This window comes from Pithys albifrons, chromosome 28, assembly GCF_047495875.1.
Source record: "Pithys albifrons albifrons isolate INPA30051 chromosome 28, PitAlb_v1, whole genome shotgun sequence".
Classification (NCBI taxonomy): domain Eukaryota; kingdom Metazoa; phylum Chordata; class Aves; order Passeriformes; family Thamnophilidae; genus Pithys; species Pithys albifrons.
In genome coordinates, this window is record NC_092485.1 from 2,503,235 (window position 1) to 2,524,741 (window position 21,507).

The window sequence follows — 21,507 nt, forward strand, 5'->3', positions numbered from 1 at the left end:
GTTTCCCCCCAAGGGTTTGGGAAAAGTTCAGTGAAAAGTTCAGTAAAAAGTTACCAGTGTAAAATCAGTAGCTCTAAAAGCAGAGTAAAAAGTAGATTTTAGGCTTCTTGTTCATACTCTGCAGTTTCATGTCCAATGTGGAAAATACCTTGAGTACAGAAGAAGCTGAGAGTGCAGCCTTTGGGAAGGATTTAGATCCATTGTTAATAATCCTTCTATTTAGAACAAGTCACTAAATGGAGGGGGTTGGAATCTGGAGAGCACTGAGATATTGATAATCTCATCCATTGGCAAGGAAATTAAATTACAGGTTTTGCTGTATTTTGTTATGAGGAGCAATTATAGTTCTCCCAGTAGACAAACATGTACAGATAAGCTTATAGTCATATTCAGTGTGATATTGTGTCCTGATAGTGCTGAGTAAATCTGGAATTAGAGTTTATTTTAGATCTAATCTCTCTTTTAGTTACCAAAATTTAATGTGTGAAGTGTGTGTGGGATTTGTTCAGATGTGCAGCTTTATTAGAAAGCAATTCTCAAACTGTTGTTGGATTAATTTGTGGCCTATTGAGGTAACACAGAAAATGTTCTCAAAGCAGGTCTGGTCTATCTGAATTTTAGCTCAGAAAATTTGAGTTGTAAATGGGTTGAAAGTTCTGATTTAAAGGTCTGTAGGTTCTCCACAGTCTGGATGTGTACAAAGAATGGCCATATTGAGGCAGAGAGATCTTGACACTTTGCTCTCTCTCTTCATTTACAATGAATTAAGATCTTCATGACTGTTTTCTTGTGTCCTTTCCAACACTGCTTTTCTTTATGCCAACTGCTGTCAAAATCCTGCTAATAGTTAGAAATTTTGTTCTTGAGTTTAGTTCTTTTAGACAAGGATGTTATTTCCTTCACTGTAGCAAATAAACTTCATTTTTGGAGAGGTTTCTCTGTATATCTTAATGAATATTTTCTAATAAGAAATATTACCCTTTTAAGTTTAAATGTATTGAGCCTGATAGATGAGAAACCCTTAAATTAAATCAAATTACAGGGCCTGACAAAGAATTACTGATGTTTTTTTCCAAGGAGTGCTAAATTGTAACTGTCACGATGATATTACAGCTCAGCTTTCCCTTTGCTAACCTGACTGGGAAGATGCTGAAAAATGAGTGTTCCTATAAAATAAACTTTCTATCAGCAATTTTATTTATCCTGATTGTAAGGAAGGGCTGGTCATTATTTTTTCTTTTTCTTAAAACTCACAGATGTGTCCTGCAGACTTTAAATTTCTCTTAATGAGTGTCAAATGTAGATTCATCAGCTGTCTTTATTTACAATAACCTGTATGATATAACAAGCTTCAGAGACTGAGGGAGACATCACTGTTTTAAACCCCACCTGCTGTGTCTTGCAGAGGCTACTTCCCTCTTTGCTAAACTCAAAATATCTTTAGAAGAACATGTAGAGCTTTTTAGGAAACTCAGAACTATTTTTTCACATGGATATTTGCTCAAGTGGAAAATTGAAGCAGTTTAGGTGGGGTTTGAGTAACTCTTCACACAGACAGTGTTTGCTTTGCAGTTACCTCTTAGTTGTGTCTGACTTAATAAGGTGTGTAAAGGTTTTGAGGGGATAACTTAGAAAACCTATGGATGCTTGACAGTAAAAAGGTCTGAGAGTCTGATCCATCCGTGGGTGTGTCAGAGCTGGAATTGTGTGGAGTTGAATCTTTAAGCACATCTACACTGCTGTTTGTGTGCAGAGGGACATTCTCACAGGGCCAGGGAGAGTCCTTTGGGTGCTTGGGAGAGGAATTCCTTCTCCTTGAATAAATTGGGAACAGCTGTAAACCACTGGCACTGTAAATCATGAAGTCATTAAGGTTGGGAAAGACCTCGAAGATCATTAAATCCAATCACTGACCTTAAGTATTCACAGCAACTTCAGAGTGAGAACAGATCTGGAGTTGTCTTTGTGAGTTCTTCCTTGTTACTTAACTTGGAAATCAGTAGTTTTGCTCTTCAGGTTGTCCCAATTTTATTTTAAAATGCACCAATGGTTTCTTTTTTAAAAACAGAGGCCGTGGGAGCATCTGGCCAGCGTCCTGTTTTCTGTCCTGTCCACAAACAAGAGCAGCTAAAGCTTTTCTGTGAGACCTGTGACAGGCTGACATGCAGAGACTGCCAGTTACTGGAGCACAAAGAGCACAGGTACAAACATTCCCATTCTTCATTCCCATGCTGGGCTCAGGGAATGGAATGGCAACCATGTAAAACCAGTGATAAATATTGTTACATTTGCTCCTCGTTGAACTGAAACAGAGCAGAACCTGTGTGGGGTGTTGAAAACTTGATCATAGAATCATAGAATGGATTGTGTTGGAAAAGACCTCTGAGATCACCAAGTCCAACCCTTGGGCCAACTCCAGTCCCTTTACCAGATCATGGCACTCAGTGCCATGGCCAAGCTCAGCTGAAAAACCTCCAGGGATGGGGAATCCACCCCCTCTCTGGGCAGCCCATTCCAATGCCTGAGCACTCTCTCTGCAAAGAATTTTTTTCTGCTCTCCAACTTCAATTTCCCCTGGCAGAGCTTGAGCCCATCATGCCCCCTTGTCCTATTGCTGAGTGCCTGGGAGAAGAGACCAACCCCCACCTGGCCAGAACTTCCCTTCAGGCAGTTCCAGACAGTGCTGAGGTCACCTCTGAGCCTCCTCTTCTCCAGGCTGAACATCCCCAGCTCCCTCAGCCTCTCCCCACAGCACTTGTGCTCCAGTCCCTTCTCCAGCCTCGTTGCTCTTCTATGGCCCCACTCCAGCCCCTCAATCTCTTTCCTGACCTGAGGGGCCCAGAACTGAACACAACACTCAAGGTGTGGCCTCCCCAAGGCAGAGTCCAGGGGAAGGGTCACTGCCCTGGGCCTGCTGGTCACGCTAGTTTGGATCCAGGCCAGGATCCCATTGGCCTTCTTGGCCACCTGGGCACACTGTTGGCTCCTGTTGAACTTCGTGTCAATTGATCAGTTGATTGAGCTTTGCCAAGTCAGACCAACATGGGCTTGAGGAGCTCTGGTGTGGTTGAGGTGTGAACTTTTCCCAGAGCTGTCACTGTTCAGGAGTGGAAATTCCTCCAGCCCTGAGCACGTGGTGCTGTGAAGAAGCAAAAGTGCTGCAGTGAGTCCCAAGTGAGGTGATTTTTTTGAAAGGGCATGTTTTATTGTGCAACAGCCTTTCAGTTTGGGGGAATTTTGTAAAGGAAAGTCTAAATTTTTACTTGTAGATTAATATATTCTTCCAGTACAGAGGGGGGAAATGGTTTAGTTTTAGTTGGTTGAAAGCTGTTACCTCATTCCAGATAAAAAGAAATCCTGAATCTGTCTGTTCACTGCCAGGAAAAGTTGGAACTTCTTAAGATACAATAAAACTTCGTGCTCTTTAGGAGCTCTGTTCTACAGCTGTTTGAATGTCTGAACAAGTATTTTTCAGTGTCCTAATAGAGAATCTGGGGATAAATATGTTTTTGTCAGCCACTGCACCACTGCTTTGCATCTGGTTTGTGCATATTACTAATGGATTAACAGATGGATCATGTTCTACTTCCATGTGCCTTTCCAGAAAAGAAGAGAATCCTTTATTACAGTGATCCTTTAATGTGTGTTTAAGCTACCAGTGCATTTTCCTCATCAGACTCTGAGGTTTCTCCTTGAGCTGCTGTTCCATAGCTTGCTATCCTGGGAAATGATGCAGTGTGGTTGGAATTGATGTTTCCCAGAGAGGGTCAGTCTTCTGGACACCAGAAAAGGATTTTTTCAGCACTTAAACATTTTTCAGACTGATCAGCATATGCAGAGTCTGATTTTTCTGAGTGTTTTGTCATATTTTGTCAAAATTTTATAGTTTTACACCCAAATTGGGAAGCCTGTGCTTCAGCCCATTGCTCCTTGGTAATTGGTGTCTTCTCCTTGTGCTCCAAAGGTACCAGTTTCTGGAAGAGGCTTTTCAGAACCAGAAGGGTGCAATTGAGAACCTGTTGGCCAAACTTCTTGAGAAGAAGAATTATGTAAATTTTGCAGCTGCCCAAGTTCAGAATAGGTAAGTTCCCCAAAATGATTAACCCTTCCATTGCCTTTTTACTGAATCACAGCAAGATGAGTGATGGGATTAGAAACACGTGTTTGAGTTGGTTCTGTACCTTTAGTTGTATTGGACTTAATTAATTTTTATAATGTTTTTTTCCCCTGCAAGACTGTTGGAAGTTGTTACAAGAAAAAATGCCAGAGGTTATGTCTTTTGTGGCAAAAACAAAAGATGTGGCACCTTTGAGAAGGAGGAGGGGAAAAAAAGGAATACAAAAGGCAAGGGAACCCATGTTATGGTTTCTGCTTTGAGAGGTGACAAAAGGGTTGAAATACTGAAACATTTTTATTTCATGTGAATGCCTCTGCTAACTATAACAAAAAACTTGGTTTCAGTTTGAATAGGAAGTTGTGGTTGGTTTGGGGGGGGTTGTTTGGGGTTTTTTATGCAGCTTAACTGCACATTTCCAGCGTGGCTTAAATTCATCCTCACATTAAATACTGCAAATGGAGACAGAGCACGTGATCTCTGCTGGCTTTTCACCCCCAGTGTGACGTGGTTGTGCTGCAGCTCAGGGAATTCCACGGTGATTCTGGGTGGTTTTATGAGCCTTCTGCAACTTTCAAGTCATTTGCAAAATGACACATCATCTGGAGGTGGAAAGTACAAGGGCAGAAGGACAAGCACCGCAGAAGTTCTGATGCAAATTTTTAACTCCTTGTGGTACCATAAAAAGAGTGTAAGGGCAGGAGAACATATCACATGGCAGAGGCAGATGGGTGAAGGTGGAAACAATGAAAATGGAAGTTTTCATGTCCTAGTTGGGTATGAAAGTCTTTGAAGAAACCCAAAAGGCACCACCAATGTGGAGCATAGAACTTGTACACTCTTGGAGAGACAGAAACCCAGTTACGTAGGAAATAATTGAACTGAAAGCTCAAGAAGAGTCACAAAAGATTCTCTGGGGAGAATCCAAGGGCAGGAATGGATGATGCATTTATGAGTAACACATTGTAATGGTGGGGCTTTCCCCAAGAGTTTCTGACCTGAGTGAAAATCCAGGGAATTTCTGAAACATTTGGTTGGGTTGGGTAAAGATCATGATTTTCTGCTGAGCCAGAGGGTTGGGACAGGTGAGACACCAGTTTACTCTGACTTGGCATTCCATGGCTTTGTTGACTTGGCATTCCATCATCATAAACACTTCAGGAAATTAAAAGAAAAGTGTTGCAGTCAGTGCAATACCTTGTCAGTGTGTTGTCAGTGCTGGCAGCTGGTATGAAATTGCCTTTGTGGAGCAGAAAGGTGTTGAAGGAACAGCTGCCTCCTGGAATAATTGTTGGGTGCTAAAGCCAAAGGTGGATGGTGTGGAATTCATGAGGAGTTGGTTGAATGTTCTTTGGAGTAGATCAGGTTGTGCTGTCACAAAAAACCTCATGTGGCCAAGGGGCGTTAAATTGAAGGGCCTTTGACCCCAACAGTGGAGATGGTCAGGCAGTGGGTGTTGGTCATACCAGCCTGAAGGACATCCCAAGTGCAGCAGTTTGCAAATCTTGTGACAGAGAACCCCCTTAAAAAAGGACAGGTTAAGTCTTTCCACTGGCTCATGGCAAGGTGTTGTGCCCTGACTCCTGTAAGAGAGTAAGAATCCTCCTGCAGTGTGATGTTGGCATTAGGTTAAGGCAACACAGGATCAAATAAATCCAGAATTTGCACTGGAGTTGAAGAAATTCTGTGGGCAGAGCTCGGGCTGATTTGCTGGAGTCTGAAGAAGCTGCAAAAAGTGACACTAAAACTGAGGAAAAACAACAGTGATGGAAATGCTGAAAAGATGTGAGTATAAAAAACTGACAGGCAGTTGTAGTAAAGCACAAGAGAAGAATTAAGAATAATGGCAGGCAAATAATTAATGAAACATTTATATCCTGATAGTGTATTGATTACAGGTATGTAAAGCTTTCTGTTGCAAAGGGTGGAGGAATCCATCCAAAATTTAGGGTTGACCACCTTTCTGGTTAATATGGACAAGCTTAAAAGTTTAAATCTTCATATATAAATCTTCAGAGTGAGAGACACATGATATGGAGATAAATTTGTGTATGCACAGACACATGATCATGGCTGGGTGTTTCTGTGTGTGTATAAAGATATAAAGTGTACAAATACAAGGACTGTTTCATGTCATTTGAAGTAAAATAAGTGAATTTGTCTTGGGTGTAAAGTGAATTGTCTGACCACACATTTCTCCTTTTATTTTAGGATAAAAGAAGTCCATGAAACGAACAAACGAGTGGAACAGGAAATCAAAGTGGCAATATTCACCCTCATCAATGAGATCAACAAAAAGGGCAAATCTCTCCTGCAGCACCTCGAGGTACAGTGGAGAGGAAAGACATGGTGGTGTTGAGTTTCCAGTCCCTTCTTAGGAACCCACGTGTTTGAAAACAGTTTGTTTGGTGTGACTGCAGATGTTACAATACTAATACTGCCCCTGAGTAGTGTGGTGGGGTTTAATCTCTTGGTTATCCTTTCACTGGAGCCTGTGGCTCCTTTACTTTTATGTCTATGCCTCATATTCCAAATCAGACTCACATAAAGGACTGTCTGAAAATCTCCTTTTCATGTTGTCTGTCATATTTCTGTATTCCAATCTAACTCTGAGGTGTGTGTAATTTAGTCTTTTCCTCAAACAGCTTTTTGAGGTTCAGGTAAGAACAGACACAACAGTCTTGTATATTTATATATTAAGGTGCAATGCTGGTATTTAAAATTATATAGTTTGGAATAATGAAGGAGACAATGACTTTAAACATCCTTTCCAGAGAGCACATCCTGAATAATAATTATATCCTGACTTTTATTAAAATCCATGAAAATTTAACTTATTATTACTTTCTTTGTCTGAAGGGAGGAAATCCATCATAAGAAGTCAGTTCACTGCATAGGGCTGATCTGCCATGGTGGGGACTGAAAAATTTAAGATCAAGTGAATTACAATAGATTTTTTTCTGCTTAAGGAACAATTATGTGACAAGGAAATGGAATATTCCTGGAAGAAAAAAGATAATTTGATCACGAGTAAAAGAAATAATTTTAAATTACATGAATTTTGGCTTTTCTTGATTGCCTGGTGTTTGTTACAAGGTAGAAAATTGCTCCCCCAGTTCTTCATTGCTGTGTCTTGGCAGCACGAGAAAGAAACTGGTCTTGTTTTAGTTGTTGATGCTTTTCTGGGATAAAGCAGAGGCTCTTCTTTGAGCCCACAGCCATCCCTGCACTTTGATACCTCTGGGAAGAATGGTGGAATGGAATAATAGGGAATTATTGATGGTTTTGGCACCCTGAGCATTAGGAAAAGCTGCTCTGCTTGGGACACTTTCCTTTTGCTCCAAGGACTGTGACAGCAGTTTCCATTTCCCTCCTGAATCTGAAACCCCCCATTGTAATCAAGTTTTTGTTTCTTTGTAGAATGTAACAAAGGAGAGACAGATGAAGTTAATACAGCAGCAGAACGACATCACGGGGCTGTCCCGACAAGTGAAGCACGTGATGAACTTCACGAACTGGGCGATCGCGAGCGGCAGCAGCACCGCCCTGCTCTACAGCAAACGGCTGGTGAGGCACCCCTGCCTTGGGCTCCTCCATGGCCTCAGCTGGAAGGGCTCACAGGATCACCCAGTGCAGCCCCTGGCCCTGCACAGACACCCCAACAATCCCACCCTGTCCCTGAGAGTGTTGTCCGAACACCCCATCCTTGCTGACCACCCCATCCTTGATGACCATCCCATCCCTGCCAAGATCCCATCCTTGCTGAGCACCCATCCCTGCCAAGATCCCTGCCGACCACCCCATCCCTGCCGACCACCCCATCCCTGCCGACCACCCCATCCCTGCCGACCACCCCATCCCTGCCGACCACCCCATCCCTGCCGACCACCCCATCCCTGCCGACCACCCCATCCCTGCCGACCACCCCATCCCTGCCGACCACCCCATCCCTGCCGACCACCCCATCCCTGCCGACCACCCCATCCCTGCCGACCACCCCATCCCTGCCGACCACCCCATCCCTGCTGACCACCCCATCCCTGCCAAGATCCCATCCTTGCTGAGCACCCATCCCTGCCAAGATCCCTGCCAAGCACCCCATCTTTACTGAGCACCCCATCCTTGCTGATCCCTGCCAAGCACCCGTCCCTACCAAGCAACTTATCCCTGTTGAGTAGAATCACAGAATCACAGAATATCCTGAGCAGGAGGAAAACCACCTGGATCATCGAGTCCAACTCCTGGCCCTGCACAGACACGCCAGCAATCCCACCCTGTCCTGTTGTTCAAACATCCCTTGAGTTCTGTCAGCCTTGAGGCCATGCCCACTGCCCTGGGGAGCCTGTTCAGTGTCCACCACCCTCTGGGGGAAAAGCCTTTTCCTGAGATCCAACCTAACCCTGCCCTGGCACAGCTCCAGCCATTCCCTGGGTCTTGTCCCTGCTGACACAGAGCACAGGTTGGAGCTGCCCCTCAGGAGGAAGCTGCAGACCCCACTGAGGACTGACCTCAGGCTCCTTCAGGCTGGACAAACCAAGTGCCCTCAGCCTGCTCGTGTGGCTGCACAGACTGGGCTGTGCAGTTCAGAGGATGATTAGTCAGAAGATTGTCTGAGTATTGTTGCAGCTTCACCAGAGTACATTCAAGGCAGAGACAATGAGTTGTTCATGCTTCATTTAATAAACTAAAACCCCCCTTCTGTAATGATGGGATAAATTTCCCAACTTGAACACCACTTTTCATTTGTAAATGAAGGATTTAGGAGCATTACTGTGGAAAGAATGGGGTCAAGCTCTGTAAAGACACCTCAGTGTTTGCCTTGAGTCATTGCAGTGCTGCTGTTGTGCAACGTGTGCTCTGTAATCCTCGGAGTAAAACATGAGTTGAGTGAATGATTCTCCTGGAGAATTGAGAACGTACCACGCTATGAACCAAACTTGCTCTTGCCAGTCCTTGTTGGTGTTCCACAGCCTAAACTCTGGGCAATGCACACTTCTTAGCGTCCTCATTGTTTATTTCTTCATCACACCAACCTGTTCTTGCTTTCCCTCAGATAACATTCCAGCTGAGGCACATTTTGAAGGCCAGATGTGACCCTGTGCCAGCTGCCAACGGAGCAATTCGCTTCCACTGCGACCCCACCTTCTGGGCCAAGAATGTTGTCAATTTGGGTGAGAAAACTGGATTGGTTTGTTCTGTGGTGCTTGAAAAACTTGGTGGGGCTGGGGGTGTTCACCCAGCATGGATGAGTTGGAGTGCAGTGCTTCTCTTAATGCAGGAGAACAAAACTCTTGACATAATCCTCTTTATCTGCTCTGCTCTTTTCAGTAGCAAAGCTTTCTCAAGGAATTTTGGGAACCTGTGGGAATGGTTCTAGGATTGGCCCTTATCCTGGAATGGTTTGGGTTGGAAGGGACATTAAAACTCATCTTGTTCCACCCTCTGCCATGGGCAGGGACACGTCCCGCCAGTCCATGTTGCTTCAAGCCCTGTCCAGCCTGGCCTTGGACACTTCCAGGGATGGAGCAGCCACAGCTTCTCTGCCCAACCTGTGCCAGTTCCAGTATATTAATCACTTACACTTTGCAAAGTACAGGTTTTCGAATGAGAGAAGAGGGAGGGGAGCTAGAGAGGGGAGAGCACAGTGAGAGCTGACAGCACCTGCCTGTGAACTTCTCTGTTGGATAAAAATGTAACAGAAAATTGACAAAAAGACCAGCTGTTGTGTACTCACTTCCTGCTCCAAGTCCACTCCCCAGGCTGTGCTGCTCCTGTCTTCAGTCAAGGAGGGAGAAAAGGAAGCAGAAAGGAAACTCCATCCCTGTAAAAAAGGAACATGGAGATTCCAATGAGTACCTGTTAACAGTCAAATCTAAAATTTTTGCCTTTTCCATGCAGAGAAGTAACATGGGCCATTGCATTTTAGCAAGGCAGGGCTTGCCCATAGCAGTGTTTTGTGTCATGTTTCTGTAACCTGTTCTTAGTCACTCAGTGGTGGGACACTCCACTGTCACCCAAATACCTCTTCCCAGGCTTTGCTTCCGTAGGTATAGAAACTTTATGCTCAGCATGTTCATTTTCTAGTTTGTTTCTCGTGTTGTCCTTCTGTTGTGAACACAGAGAATTCATCTCTGCCTGTCTTGGCTTTCAGACTCTGCACCTCCAGTTCTTTCACTCTTTCCTCACAAATCATGTTTTTAATTTTGCAATTTCTTCTTGTGGTCTTGTTTTTGCTTCCCTCACATATGGTTATGGAGACTTAAAAAGGACATTTCAAGCTTAAATTGCTTTTTTTACTTCTGTAGAGGAAACTGCATTCAAAACATCTGAATATTCTGCATTTATCAACCTTTGGGTGATGTTGATTTAACTGTTTACTTTTCTTTGGGCTTTGTTTAGGTAACCTTGTCATTGAAAATAAACCAGCCCCTAGTTACACTCCTAATGTGGTGGTTGGGCAAACCCCTCCAGGAACAAACCACGTCAACAAAGCTCCAGGACAGATCAATCTTGCCCAGCTCCGCCTGCAGCACATGCAGCAACAAGTCTATGCCCAAAAGCACCAGCAGCTGCAGCAGATGAGGATGGCACAGCCATCTGCATCTGTGCCCAGGCAGAGCAGCCCACAGGTCCTCCAGCAGCAGGTAAACATCCTGGATGTTGTTGTTACTTCACTAAAGTTGCCCTGTCAAATATAAACTCACAAGCAGTTTGTAAACTTAAATCTTTTGAAATTTGACGTAGTTTAATGTGACAGCTCTTGGCTTTGCTTGATGTTGTGTTGCTCATAGTTCTGCTACTGTGGCAGGAGATTGGCTTCTTTCCTCCCTGTTGAAAGCACAAATGTTAAAACCCACCAACCCTTGCAGCCTCCCAGGTTGATCAGCATGCAGACCATGCAGAGGGGCAACATGAACTGTGGGGCCTTCCAAGCACACCAGATGAGAATGGCTCAGAACGCTGCTCGAATCCCAGGAATCCCACGCCACAATGGACCTCAGTACTCCATGATGCAACCTCACCTTCAAAGACAAGTATATCCTGTGTACACACTTCATTTGTGCCCTTGTGCCAGCCTTTCATGCCAGTAGATGGTACCCCCAGCTGTAAATGTGTTTCTCTGTCATCCTGTGACTCACATTTACACACTTTGCCATCTTGCATGTTGTATTGTGGCAATTTGTACTATGCTGTGATGTTTTTTTGTGAAACCTTTTAAAGTGAAATATAATATTTGTATTCCATTTTAGTTGTGGAAAGGAAAACATTTTCTTGAGTGCATTTTAGCTCTGGGAAGAAAGACATTTCCTTGCGTGCTTTTCAGTGACGTTCAGCTTTTGGGTTTCTTAGAGAATACTGAGCAATAGCACAGTTCAAAGCAATGTAGTTGAGGGGTTTTCATTATACCAAACTCTAAAGTGTTTTTAAATTCAAACCTGAAGCATGATGCAGAGCTCTGCATACCATTAAGAGTAAAAATAATTGATTATGAATGTTAATGTGACTGAAAAATCAAAAGTGAGTTTATATTACTTGAAAGAGTTACTTTGTAGAGAGACACATGAGCTCCAAAGTTGTCTTTGGAGTATATAACTGCTTTAAAAAAGATATGGAAATACTTTGGTGGGGGAGGTGCTGTATATTCAAATCCCTGGCCACACAAAGTGGGTTTTTTCTTTCCAAGTGCAGAGAACTGGCAGTTGCTTTGCATTTAGTGCTGTCAGGTGGTGCCGATAGACGTGGGTTTGTGTTCTCACCCAGTCTGGGTCTGTCCCCCAGTGTGACTCAACCCTGCTCTCTGCTCTCTCCCTGCAGCACTCCAACCCTGGCCATGCAGGGCCTTTCCCAGTGGTCTCAGTGCACAACACCACCATCAACCCCACCAGCCCCACCACGGCCACCATGGCCAGCGCCAACCGTGGCCCCACCAGCCCGTCCATCGCCGCCATCGAGCTCATCCCCTCGGTGACCAACCCGGAGAACCTGCCCTCCCTGCCAGACATCCCACCCATCCAGGTCAGTGGGGACCACTCAGTCATCTCATTTGCCTTCTATTTTTTTTCATTTGGTTACCAATATGTGTCTGTGGGATGATAAAATTGTAATTAGAAATTAAAATCTTCAGCCCTTCCCTTGGGCTTGTTGTGTCCATAAGCCTGACCTGCTCCACCTCTCAGCCTTCAGACTAATCAGTATTTAAAGTGTGTCCTGTAGGAAAATTCAGACTAATTAACCCCAAGTACTGTGTTGGTTTCCTTTCTTCCACAACACCATCCAGTGAGAAGATGTTCCTGGAATAGTTAAACATTTGTGGAAAATATCACTGGAATAGTTGAATAGTTAAGGAAGATACCACTAGAAGAGTTGAATAGTTAAGGAAGATACCACTAGAAGAGTTGAATAGTTAAGGAAGATATCACTGGAATGGTTGAATAGTTAAGATATGACTAGAATAGTTGTGAGAGATACCACTAGACTAGCTAAGGAAGATATCACTAGAATATTGAACAGTGACAGTAGATATCACTGGGGTAATTGAATAGTCATGTATTTTGAGTGCTCTGAATGGTGATTTATTCAGGGTTGAAGTTGCCTGGAGCTTCTCTGTGATGTTCCTGAGGGTAACAGATGCAGGATTCTCTTTTTTTTTATACCTGTTCATGTAAAAGCTGTGTGGATTTTAGTTGGATTTAGAAGACAGGAAGCTGTTGGTCCTTCAGGTTTCTTCCACAGTCATTAAAACTTGCATACAGTGTGTTTCAGACACATTATTTGCAGTGTTGCTGGGTTGCAGTTACAGCAATAGGGTCCCTGTTTCCTTGGGATTGACAGATACTGAAATCTGTGTGAAGAGTGAATGGGAGGGAGATTTCCCATCACACTAAGGAAAAACAAGTTCATGATTTCCCTTAATTTCTTAATTGTGGAATAACTCTTGCAACATCAGTAATCTGGTAGTTCATGACTAACACTGAGCATCTGGGAACCAGAAAGTTTGGAGTAAGTGCAGCCTGAGAACAGCTCTGATTTAGGAGCTTTTGAAAGATCTTACTTTAAATTTCTGATTTGAAAACCTGATCTCTGTATAAAACTGATAAAAGTGTTTGCTGCTGTCCTGAGTCCTTGAAGGGCAAGTGAACAATCCCAGTAAAAACACAGATCACAGTTTAAAGATGTGGAACTGTTATGGAACTTGAATTAGACCTCTCTGATGAGATTTCTGGTTTTCCTTCTTAGCTTGAAGATGCTGGTTCCAATAGTTTAGATAACCTGCTAAGCAGATACATCACAGGCAGCCACCTGCCCCCCCAGCCCACGAGTACCATGAATCCCTCCCCAGGACCTTCAGCTCTGTCTCCAGGCTCATCAGGTAAATGTGATGGGTGTTTCTGATATTTAAGTTAAAAATAATTGCCTCCCATTTCCTGCCAAAAGGGAAGTGATGTTGGATTTAAAATTAATTTTGCTCAGAAATAGATTCATCCAGAAACTTAAACTTTACCCTCCTTCAGGAATGTCTGTCTAATAACAAGCTGCCAGCCCATGAATGAAGGATTCCAGATGTAGAGACAATGTTTTTGTCCTGTGCTACCACAATCCTTTTACATCAGAGGACACAGTTCAGTTCCTGTCCCAAATGGTGACTGATCAGACCATTCTGAGGTTTGGGAATTAAATTCAGTCACAGAAATACACCCAACAGTCACTGGAGCAGGGCCATTCTGAGGACAACCAGTTAATGGTAGAGCTCTTGGTATGAATGTGAATAAATCCAGTCACCAATAGCTAATAGTGAGTTGTTTAAATATTGAAAATGTCCCTTTCTATTGGTAAGAAGATGATTTCAGTCATTAGGAAGGAATTCCTCCTTGTGAGGGTGGGCAGGCCCTGGCACAGGTGCCCAGAGAAGCTGTGGCTGCCCCATCCCTGGAAGGGTCCAAGGCCAGGTTGGATAAACTTGGAGCAACCTGGGCTGGTGGGAAGTGTCCCTGCCCATGGCAGGGGGTGGCACTGGCTGAGCTTTGATGTCTCTTCCCACCCAAACCATTCTGGGATTTCATATTTGTTTCTCTTGGGCTTCTCTCCAGGACTGTTGCAGGGTGCTGTGGGTGGGTGTGTGGGTGCAGCAGGGGGGTCTTACTTCCTCAAAACCCTCCTGCAAACCTTGCAGAGTCTGCTTATTGGACTTAATTGGTGGATAAGATTTGAGGGCATGATGGGCTGAAGGCTTTAGTGCTGTTTAGATTAGGTGAAATAATTACTGGGTCTCATAACAACCGTGTGTTGTCTTTGTTTAATTTGTTCTTACCAAATGGCTCAGAGAACAGCTGACTTAGGTGACCCATTAAATTAGAATATCCTCCCAGCATTTCTGGTGTTACTCAACACTAGTCATTGTACTGCACAACGGGAATTTGTGCCAAGTCAACTTCTGTGCTGCTCCTTTGCAGGTTTATCCAACTCCCACACTCCTGTGAGGCCTCCCAGTACCTCCAGCACAGGGAGCAGAGGAAGGTGAGTGTGTCACACTGACAGTGCCAGGCTGAAAAATCAGCCAGGAAGAGTTCAGAAAGCAATTAGCACTGGGTTAGCAGGGCTTTGATATAACTATGACTCAGTAGTATAAGAATGTTTACATGAATATTTATAATTCTTTTTCCTTCACTGTGGTTCTGTGCTGTTGTAAACTAGAGCTGGTTTATGTTCTGACATTCTTTGCCTTTCATTTGGGAAGCAGTTGCCTAAATTTCTCTGCCCTGATGATTTTTCCTCTTACTTATGTGCTGATGTCTTTGTAGCTGTGGCTCCTCGGGCAGAACTGCTGAGAAAACTGGTCTGAACTTCAAGGCTGACCAAGTGAAAGTAAAGCAAGAGCCTGGCACAGAGGAAGAGATCTGCAGCTTCTCAGGAACAGTGAAACAGGAGAAGACAGAGGATGGCAGAAGAAGTGCTTGCATGGTAAAGTTAGTTTATGCAACAGTACGTTGTGGTTTTCCCAGCAGCTTTTTTAAGAATTTGGAAATTAAAAAAAGAAAGGCAGTTTTAGGCTTCATTCTGAGAGGTGTTTTGTCCCTGGCAATGCTCTGTCAGGCACAGGGTAATCTGTCATGTAGGTGGGTCTTTAGCTGTTAAAATTAAGTACCCTCAGTCTTGTGGGTTTGCTAATTTTAATGCCTAATTAATAAAAGCCATAAGTCACCTACTAATGGTAGTCCCTGGATAGTCACCCCTGTGTGATTACATTCAGAATCTTCCAGTCACTCAAAGATTCTCATGCCAGAGCATAAATAAAATATTTTCCAGTGTTTCCCAGCTATTCCTGATTTATTGGGATTGTGCACTGGGAGCAGGGTGATGGATTGGAAGATTTTTCCTAATGACAATGAAAGTTTAGTTTTTAATGACTTACCAGCGTGTTTGGCTTCAAAGTTTCTTTATCATGTTGTGTATAGAATCATAGAATCAGTTGGGTTGGAAGAGACCTCTGAGATCATCAAGTCCAACCCTTAATCCAACCCCACAGTGATTACATATCAGGAGAAATGAGTGTGTTCTTGAGAGGAAGGACCTGTGTAGAAGTAGTTTTCTTAGAATCACAGAATGGATTGGGTTGGAAAAGGCCTCCGAGATCATCAAGTCCAACCCTTGGGCCAACTCCAGTCCCTTTACCAGATCATGGCACTCAGTGCCACGGCCAAGCTCAGTTGAAAAACCTCCAGGGATGGGGAATCCACCCCTCTCTGGGCAGCCCATTCCAATGCCTGAGCACTCTCTCTGCAAAGAATTTTTTTCTGATCTCCAACTTCAATTTCCCCTGGCAGAGCTTGAGCCCATCGTGCCCCCTTGTCCTATTGCTGAGTGCCTGGGAGAAGAGACCAACCCCCACCTGGCCAGAACTTCCCTTCAGGCAGTTCCAGACAGTGCTGAGGTCACCTCTGAGCCTCCTCTTCTCCAGGCTGAACAACTGTGTGCTGTGTGCAGCTCAGCAATTCCTAATGATTCCCAAGACTTTGGGATGTGAATGTGGCCCCTTTTAACCATGAATTCCAGCACATGGAGAAAGACGCCCTTTGGAAAACCGCCCTCTCTGCTTTTCCTTTCAGCTCAGCAGCCCTGAGAGCAGCCTGACACCGCCCCTCTCCACCACCCTGCACCTGGAGAGCGAACTGGAGGCGTTGGGAACCCTGGAAAACCACGTGAAGAGCGAGCCAGGGGAGCTGAGCGAGAGCTGCAGGCAGGGCGGGCACGGGCTGGTGAACGGCAAGTCTCCCGTGCGCAGCCTCATGCACCGCGCGGCGCGCGCCGCGGGCGAGGGCACCAACAAGGAGGATGACCCCAACGAGGACTGGTGTGCTGTCTGCCAGAATGGGGGGGACCTGCTGTGCTGTGAGAAGTGCCCAAAGGTGTTCCACCTCACCTGCCACGTGCCAACGCTGCTCAGCTTCCCCAGGTACGGCAGCGCTGCCATCCCACGCAACGTGGGCTCCTTCCCGGGGGGGGGGCTTCAGCCACTGCCAAACTGGGGTGCCACCCACCATCAGCTGCCTCTGGGGGACTCCTGGGAAGTCCAACTGACCTTCCCAAGGCCTCCTTCCCAGGGGTAGCTCTACCCAGTGCCCAAACTGGGGTGTCACCCACCATAAGCTGCCTTTGGGGGACTCCCTGGGACTAAAATTGACTTGCCAAGGCCTCCTCCCTAAGGGTGGCTCTACCCAGTGCCCAAACTGGAGTGCCACCCACCATCAGCTTCTCCCAGGCAGTAAAACTGACTTCCCAAGGCTTCCTCCCCAGGGGGACTTCACCCAGTGCCAAACTGGGGTGCCACCCACCATCAGCTTCTCCCAGGCAGTAAAACTGACTTCCCAAGGCTTCCTCCCCAGGGGGACTTCACCCAGTGCCAAACTGGGGTGCCACCCACCATCAGCTTCTCCCAGGCAGTAAAACTGACTTCCCAAGGCTTCCTCCCCAGGGGGACTTCACCCAGTGCCAAACTGGGGTGCCACCCGCCATCAGCTGCCTCTGGGCTACTCCTTGGGACTAAAACTGACTTCCCAAGGCCTCCTCCCTAAGGGTGGCTCTACCCAGTGCCAAACTGGGGTGCCACCCACCATCAGCTGTCTCAGGGGGACTCCTGGGGAGTCCAACTGACTTTCCCAAGGCCTGCCTGAATTGTCTGTAGGTGGTCAGTGTTTATCTGACAAACACCTGGTGTCTCAGAGTGGGATTTTGTTGTGTAAAGTTGGTTTTAAGGCAAGGTGAGAATGGTGTTGTGAAAAAGTATCACTGAGGGAGGAATGTGAGGCCAGGAAAAACGGCCCTGAATAGCAGAATTATTGTGAGCATTAAGGTTATTCCTGAGCTTTGGATATCCAAGTCTTGACTGCAGTAGAATGTGAAACTAAGAGTGAATAAAAAATCTTTGTAGTTATCACTGATGAGAATTGGCCCCTGGGTATCTGGAATAATTGTGTTTTTCTCTTTAGTGGGGAGTGGATCTGTACATTCTGCAGAGATCTGAGCAAACCTGAAGTAGAATATGATTGTGACAATTCACAGCACAGCAAGAAGGGGAAAACAGCACAAGGCCTGAGTCCTGTGGACCAGAGGGTAGGTCTGAAATCTGCAGGAATCTGCTTCCTGGGGGAAAAGTGCCTTCTCACATTAGCTCTCCCCTGCTGTTTGGAGATGGTTTTGCTGTGGCTGCAGCAAATTAAATGTAGGTGTGGCTTTTGCAAAACAACCTGAAATGATTACAGTGAGATTTTTCTTGCTGTGGCCACATCTCCAGGTGTTGGCGACCATGGAGTGCTCCAATGCACTGGGGCTGGAACCCCTTAGCAGCTGAAATCTGTATAAACACATACTCTGTATTTAAATGCATCATTCAACGTGTCCTTAATTAGAAGTCCTTTGCATTTAGCATGGATGGAACCTTCCTAAGATAGTTCTGGAAGTTTGGTGTGTTAAATCCATGCTGCAAGTGCATTTCTGGGGAAGGTGTAATGACCTGGGCAGTCAGAATTAATTTTAGCTTTATCAATCAGCCTGAGTACAAAGTGGTAAAGGTATTATCAAATCAAATTCCTGCAAAGGAATTACAGGCAAAGGAAAGAAAAATATTTGAACAGGGAGTTATAGAAACCCCTGGCTTTGGTTTCAGATTGGTTAATTTTGTCTTGTGGGGAGAATAAAAGTCTGCAACTCAGTCCTTTGTTGTCACCTGTGGCTGTGATTGGACAGAAGCAGTAAAAGTAATTGTGTTTTTAATTTGCAGTATATTAACATGCCCTCTCCATGTCTGAGTTCAGCCCTAGACTTCTTAGGAAGGTGGCAGAGAGGAGGGTTGTGACTATTAAGGTGATGTTCTACCTCTCCACTCTGCCATCCTAAAAACTCCAAAAAACTGTACCTTTTCCAATTAAACTTGTGGGGTTGCCTTTAAATTTGCCACTGAGCTGTAAAAGTACAAACCTGTTTAAAACAGGGAGGAGTGTGAATTTCTTTGCTAGGGATAAATTCAGAATATCAACCTGAAGCTGTTTCTCTCTTCCCCAGAAATGTGAACGTCTCCTGCTCTACCTGTACTGCCACGAGCTGAGCATTGAATTCCAGGAGCCAGTCCCAGCCTCGGTGAGTCTCCTCAAAAACAGGTTTATTTCTGATACATCTCTGAAAGTCCAGAGGTGAATTTGGGAAGGAACTGACTGCTTTTATTAGGAGCATGTCTCCCTTGATCCATCCCAAAGTGCTGGGAGTCATCCAGTGGTTTGTGGTACTGAAAGAAGCTGATTCTGCAGCTTCTCTGTGCAGATGCTTCACTCCCAGCCCCAAAGCAGATATTTAAAAATACTTCCAATTAGCAGTTATTGAATTGGAAGAGGATGTCTCAGGATACCCATCAAATTCAAAATGCTCTAGGAGAGCTTTTTTTCTCATCTTTTTGGACAAACTTTTGAATGAAAGGAGGAAAGAAAGTGCTTTGACTCTTTTGTTTTCAGCTGTAAAAGGAGTGACTGTAATGAAAAGCCTTTCTGTGCTGTGATAGAGACAGAATAATGGATAGTTTGAATTGGAAGGGACCTTAAAGCTCATCCAGTTCTACCCCTTCCATTATCCCAGGTTGCTCCAAGCCCTGCCCAGCCTGGCCTTGGACACTCCCAGGGATGGAGCAGCCACAGCTTCTCTGGGCACCCTGTGCCAGGGCCTGCCCACCCTCCCAGGGAAGGATTTCCTCCCATCATCCATCTGACCCTTCCCTCTGCCCATGGGAAGCCATTCCCCCTTGTCCTGTCACACTTGTAAAGAACTTTTTGAACAGTCTGAGGAAAGCAATTTATTCTCATTTGCTGCATGTGCATAAAGTGTGTGATGAGACTCATTCTCTGATCCCTTCGGTGAGGAAATTCTCCTTCTGTGAGCTCTGGGCTGATTCCAGTGACAAACCACCACTGCTTGTTTTTCACAGATACCAAACTACTATAAAATTATAAAGAAACCAATGGATTTATCTACAGTGAAGAAGAAGCTGCAGAAGAAACATTCCCAGCACTACCAGAGCCCCGAGGACTTCGTGGCCGACGTGCGGCTGATCTTCAAGAACTGTGAACGCTTTAACGAAGTACGTTAACTTCCAATCTCAGCACACCCTGCCTTAGGCTAAGCTTTATCCCAACAGCTCCTCCTCTCAAAGGCTCTGCTTCCACTCTTAACTTCTGCTTTTGGAGCAGGTGCCGACTCAGACACTGAACAACCAAAGCAAACAGAGGCACTCGCAGAATTGCTTGTTGGTTTTAGTTAAATCAGGAGATGAGGCTTCTAAAACTTGTAAAATGCTTTCCCTGGTGTGGATCTCTGAGTGAGGAGCAGGGTGACCTTGTTACTGTGGGAAGTGCTTAGAAAGTGTGGTAATAAAGACAAACAAAGTCCTCCAAACTGCTTCAAGCTGGACAGATGATTGTTTTACACTCCTGAGATGTGGAGGATTCTATTGAGAAGCTTCCTCTGCTGAGAAGTGCCTTTCTGAGGAACATTCTGGTTCTGGTACCTCACACAGGCTGAATGCAGAAAAGCTTTAAGGTTCTTATTGCCAGCACTGGCATTAGTGAGCTTTAGCTCATGGGTAGTTGGGCTCTCACAAAAATCAGTTTTCAGTGGATAACTTGGGTATAGAGTCATATTTTTCACTGATTTTGCAATGATTCTATCTGGCAATGAAATGTTTCTACCTGACATGTGAAATGTGACTGGGGGGAATAAATGACCTGAGAGTTACTGGTGGAGCAATGGAAAAAATAATCTGAATATTAAAAAAGTGGTGATGTTGTGGTGAGACAGGACAGGGTTCCTAATTTCTGACATGCTCTTGCTCTTAAAGTCAGAGGACAAAAGGCATCACAGGGAATGGCTTTATTCTGACCTTAGAAATGCATAACAGGCCAATATTCCTGTCAAATATAACCTGAATTGGCAGTGCTTGGGCTGCACTTCTGGCTCTGTGCTGAAGGAAATGGAGGGAACTGCACAAAGCCACAATTAAAACCTCCCTGGTAAAAATCAGAGTTAATGATGAGATGCTGTGAGTGCTCCCAAACATTTGGGGCCTTGGCAGCCCCCACTCCTTTATGTCTCTGCATCAGATGGAGGTTCAGGAGCACTGGGGGAGAAGTTGCAATTATGTGAACTTCTCAATCAAGGGGATTAATGAAGCATCTGCTGTAGGGTAAATGAAACTACAGCTCTGAGGGACCAGAGTAAAACAAGGGAGGAAGGACTGAGGGATGTGGTTATTTTTTCTTTTTGGTTTTTTTTAATAATAAAAGGTGTTTCAGCTTGTCTGGCTCATGGCAGAAGTTGAGTCACCCTGACCTCTCACAGTGGCATCATGTCTAGTGCCTCTAAGCCAGATATTTCTAACAAACAGAAATCCAGGAGGGTTAAACCCCCTGGAAAACAATTTCCTGGAGCTTTTCTCTGCACAGTGAGATGAGACTTTGCCACAACAATGCCCAGGCAACTCAAATTTAGGCTGAAAAAAGCAGTCATGAGTAACAAGTGACTGGGAGCCACTTATTTGTGCAAAAGTTGTGTGTTCTGTTGAAGGTTTATTGAGCACCTAAGACTGTTTTAAACCTGCTGCCTCTGAGTTGGGGAACTAAAGAGCTCAGCCCATAATAACAAACGGTGCTGTTGTTATGGCTGACTTTAGTCATCCAATCCTATGCAATCTGGTAACTTTAGGAAGGATTATAATTTCATTTTTTTTGACTCTGGTATCCTTTTTAGATGATGAAAGTTGTTCAAGTTTATGCAGAAACACAAGAGATTAATTTGAAGGTAAGCTTTTCAGACCATGCACACTTGGTGAAGGGATGTGCATTTCCAACAGGTGAATA

At 44.7% G+C, this 21,507-nt stretch overlaps 1 protein-coding gene across 2 annotated transcripts in view; it reads left to right on the top strand.

Moving 5' to 3' along the window:
* TRIM33 (tripartite motif containing 33) overlaps window positions 1–21,507 on the top strand; it is a 40,395-nt gene that overhangs the window by 14,075 nt on the left and 4,813 nt on the right. Inside the window, exons 4-19 of one of the 2 annotated variants that reach the window (XM_071578491.1) lie at window positions 2,069–2,201; window positions 3,965–4,081; window positions 6,326–6,440; window positions 7,535–7,681; window positions 9,168–9,285; window positions 10,514–10,758; window positions 10,984–11,148; window positions 11,930–12,130; window positions 13,352–13,484; window positions 14,566–14,629; window positions 14,914–15,073; window positions 16,219–16,565; window positions 17,599–17,722; window positions 18,671–18,745; window positions 19,581–19,733; window positions 21,398–21,448. In XM_071578491.1, coding sequence (XP_071434592.1) covers window positions 2,069–2,201; window positions 3,965–4,081; window positions 6,326–6,440; window positions 7,535–7,681; window positions 9,168–9,285; window positions 10,514–10,758; window positions 10,984–11,148; window positions 11,930–12,130; window positions 13,352–13,484; window positions 14,566–14,629; window positions 14,914–15,073; window positions 16,219–16,565; window positions 17,599–17,722; window positions 18,671–18,745; window positions 19,581–19,733; window positions 21,398–21,448 — 2,348 coding nt within the window. The remainder of the gene's footprint in view (window positions 1–2,068; window positions 2,202–3,964; window positions 4,082–6,325; window positions 6,441–7,534; window positions 7,682–9,167; window positions 9,286–10,513; window positions 10,759–10,983; window positions 11,149–11,929; window positions 12,131–13,351; window positions 13,485–14,565; window positions 14,630–14,913; window positions 15,074–16,218; window positions 16,566–17,598; window positions 17,723–18,670; window positions 18,746–19,580; window positions 19,734–21,397; window positions 21,449–21,507) is intronic. The other variant, XM_071578492.1, reaches the window with a different exon arrangement.